Raw genomic sequence first — 3,903 nt, 5'->3', positions numbered from 1 at the left:
CGTTTATTATTTTCATGACCCGCAAGAGTTCTTGAGATTTTTATTGTTCTTGATCTAAAGTCTGTTATATGCCATCAACCTTATTCTATTTCACTTAATACCAATTGAGTTTTCAGTTGTTCAAATTATATTTGAAATTTTTCCAAAGCATAAATAATTCAGGTATTGATATCCATCTTAAAAACATCCAATAGTCTCTAGCAGATTTGCTACGTGATTGATTAGAAGTATGGTCCAAATATCTTTTTTTCAGCATTTATCGGTTAACAATTTCCGCTTGTAAATAAGTTCACATCATGCCTAGTATTTTTCTTGTCACCGTTGCATCGTATTGACCTTAGAATTTCCAAGGTCAGTCTTGGTTGCTTCTAGGTCACCCTGCTAATCTGTGTCATATCCAATCCACAGGTAATACAATACATATATAATAGAAACTTAACCGAACGACTTAAGAGAGCGCGCCAACGGCGCGCCATGCTTTCTAGTAGTGAAAGCAACGGATGTCGACAAGGACGCGTCGTCCATTAGGATTCGAGGCCCTTTTCGATATCTAGCTGGGGTGGTTTATGGCAAACACACTTTACGATTCTTTTTATGTTTCATGTATTTTCCATAATAACAATCGCATTTCATGTAAAATGCATGCAGTATAATTTATATGAACATTTTGCACTTTCAAGGCCTAATCTGTTACTGAGCTCAGGATTTTTTTACATAATTAGAGCTTTAGTAGGCGTGGACATCCAGAGGGGCTCAAGTCAGAAGATTTTGGAACTAAAACTACCGATCGAAACTCGAAAGACGTCCTTCATTCCAAAAAAAAGTAACTCATTTATTGGCTTTAATTAGGGATGTACTCCTAGAAACAAAAAAGGCATTTTACTGGCTTTAATACTGGTCTCGCAAAGAAAAAACAGTGACCAAACAAACAACAAAACACAGCACTTATGGGTCGCCAAGGCGCGAACAAGCCACCGTTAACCATAGGTAGCCACCATGAACAGTGATGAGATAAAACATAACAATCTAAACGATAGTAACATGCATTAAAACAGAAACATAGCATGTAAACCTTAACAAAGTCCATACGGCTGGGAACGCAACCCAAAAGTCAATGTCACGCAGAGCACACCATGACATGCCTAGATGTCACCAGCCGCGCTAATCCTATCCATTATGTTTGCCACGACCTCCTTCGATTGACGAAGGAGGACGATGCTCTTCTTCAGGCGCTCACGCTTTGTTCCAGTGCCCGGCGACGGCGCGAGCATCTTCTCCACCCCAGCTAACTTGTTGCTCAGCAGCTCGTTGCCGAGCTCCTCCTCAAGGTCTTTCTCAACCAGCAGCTTGACGCTGAGAAGGACGTGCAATGCAAGGCCATCAACCTGCCTCAGCACTATGCTCTTCCAGTATGCCGTAAGACGCGCCCTCAGGTCGAACGCCTTCCCTGCAAAGTCAGCATAGACCCTAAGATGCGACACGTCCACCTCGCCAAAGCCTTTCAGGGTGATTCTTGTCGGCTTCGACTTGTCCTCCACGGCCTCCATGAACATCTCGTACCCTTCCATTATCTCGGTCCAGGTCTTCATGTAGTCTGGGTTGGCGGTGTAATCTGCCACCAGCTCCATGGCAATCAGCTCCTTCACGTGATGTGCCGAGCGCAGCCGCGCCTTGTCCATCAGGGTCTGCACGGCACGGCGGCAGGGCGACTGCATCTGCGGAAAATTTTCGGAGTGCTTCAGCAAAACCTTCATCACCAGGTCCTCCACGTAGTCCCAGACTTTGTTGGCAAGCTCCTGAGGGATCACATCTATAATCTGCACCTTCTTCTTCAGCAGGACAAGAAACGCTGTTCTTGGGAGGAAGTTAGGTAGATTTATGCCCTTAGTCTCCTCCAGTATACGCACCTCCTCCATCAGAAACGGTTCGTTCCTGTTTATCGGGCACTGCGCGGGGAGTTCCTTTGCATATCCAGACAGCATGTCGGCAATGCGCGCCGTGCCATGAAACTCACGCGCATCAGGGTACTCAGCAAAGTCGCCCCTCACCAGCAACTTTTCAAGTGAGTTACAGACCTGCTTCACTATGTGGAAGAAGACCCTGACAGCATCAGCGACGTTGTTCAAGTCCTGCGGCATCTGGTCCAGCTCGGCGCTGCTGCGGCTGAGGCGGTCGTTGATCTGCTTCACGATGTCCGGGAGGCACTTGGCAATGATGGTGGACTGTATCTGCATGAGCCTATTAGCAAGGACTGGGATGCCGACCATGTCCTTGTCGATCTTCGACAGCAAAGGATGGTATTTAAAGAGCCGTTCCTCCTCGACGCGCGCTTGGTCATAAGTCTCGTCGCCGATGCGGTTGCGGACGCAGACGTAGCCGAGGCCGATGTTCACGTCGTCCATGGTGACCTTCTCAAGCAGTCCCTCGGGGTTTTTGTCGACTTTGGTGACCACGGCAAGCGTGCGCTCGCCGGAGCGGTCCACCTGCTGCGACATGCGGATAGACTCGCACGTTGGGAAGTCCACCGTGGCCGAGAGCACGTTCAGGATGATGCTCTCCTTCGGGGCGATGTACTCCTTGATGATCTTTGCAACCTGGTCGTAGATGTCCTCCGGCTGGCCATGGACGGGAACGCGCGTGATGCCGGGGAGGTCGACGAGCGTGAGGTCGGGCACGCCGCGCTTGCGCACAACGAGCGTGATAGGCGCATCGGAGATACCCTTGCCGCTCCCGGCTATCTCCGCGGTGGCGGCGTTGATGGCGTCCGCGACGTCGGCCTCGGTGGTGGTCACCACGCGGCCGTTGCTGTACTCGAGCTGAAGTTTGGGCGAGTCCGCAGAGGGGTCGTCCTGCAGGCGCATGACGAGTGGCACGCGCGTGCAGATGCCCTGGCCGCGCGGAAGGCTGATGCCGGCGAGGGACTCGAGGACGCTGGACTTGCCGCTGGACTGGTCCCCGACGACGACGATGGTGGGCAGCTGGATGCCCTCCTGCGTCACCTTGAGGTGGCGCAGCCGGTCCACCGCGTCGAGGAGCGGGCGGATCTGGTCGTCGTAGGAGGACGCGATGGCGCTCGCCGTCACCGTGCTGCCAGCGGCGACGTCACCCTTGCCGCCGTCGGTAGCGTAAGCCTGCTTAGGGGTCCCCATGTGACCCTTCTTAGGCATGTTGCCAAGTGCAAACAATGGTGGGAACTGGGAACTATGTGGTGGCGTTGTAGTGTGGCTGCTGGTTCTTGACGCGAGTCGGCGACGTGTGAGATGTTTTAGCCCAGGCATGTTTATATGGCGAGGCCCGACTCCCGAGGAGTGCAGCCGCTGAGACCTGGGAAGGCGAAGGGGCGAGCAGCGCGCTCCGGGAGCTGTGCGAGTGCTGTGCATAGGAAGTCGCAGCGGCGCTGCTTGAACTCGCAGCCTAGGCTGGCACTGGGACTAGGCTAGTAGGCGGTTCGTTCCGGCTTCCGACGTACTACCTCCCGTCCCATAATTACCAGTGCCACGTGTTTAACTTGTACCACATATATAAAAATATTAATATTCACAGTAGATATTAAATATTATTAATAAATTAATTATCGGTAGTAATTTTATTTAGAGATATAAATATTTATAATATTTTTTATAAATTTAGTGATAATAAATAAATAGAATAGATAAAGTAGAATACGTCGCGAAGGGCATTTATTATTGGTAGCCGGATATTTCTTGCTTCATTTTAATCTTTGTGTATTGTTGCTATTTATTACGGCCCCTTTGCCTAACTTTTCTGCCTAAGGTTAGTTCTTCAATTCGAACGACTAACCTTAGGCAAAGTGTGGCACAGTTAGCCACGAACCAAACAGGCCCTAAGGCTTGACTAAAGTTTAGTCATTAAATTAAAGTTTAGTCTCTACCATGTTGATTA

General features: G+C 49.9%; 1 protein-coding gene across 1 annotated transcript; it reads right to left on the bottom strand.

The window, feature by feature from the left end:
• Positions 1-948: 948 nt before the first annotated feature.
• LOC103634000 (dynamin-related protein 4C) lies at positions 949-3,149 on the bottom strand. The gene has a single exon (XM_008655645.3). The coding sequence runs from the start codon at positions 3,147-3,149 to the stop codon at positions 1,143-1,145; it is 2,007 nt and encodes a 668-aa protein (XP_008653867.2). The 3' UTR covers positions 949-1,142.
• Positions 3,150-3,903: the final 754 nt, after the last annotated feature.

Source organism: Zea mays, chromosome 1, assembly GCF_902167145.1.
Source record: "Zea mays cultivar B73 chromosome 1, Zm-B73-REFERENCE-NAM-5.0, whole genome shotgun sequence".
In the NCBI taxonomy this organism is placed as follows: Eukaryota; Viridiplantae; Streptophyta; class Magnoliopsida; order Poales; family Poaceae; genus Zea; species Zea mays.
The sequence above is the reverse complement of the archived record's forward strand: the minus strand, read 5'-3'. Positions and strand labels throughout refer to the sequence as shown.

What these genes read in the sequence shown, in the direction of transcription:
- LOC103634000 (XM_008655645.3), bottom strand. Translation starts at nt 3,149, where the DNA reads ATGGGGACCCCTAAGCAGGCTTACGCTACCGACGGCGGCAAGGGTGAC.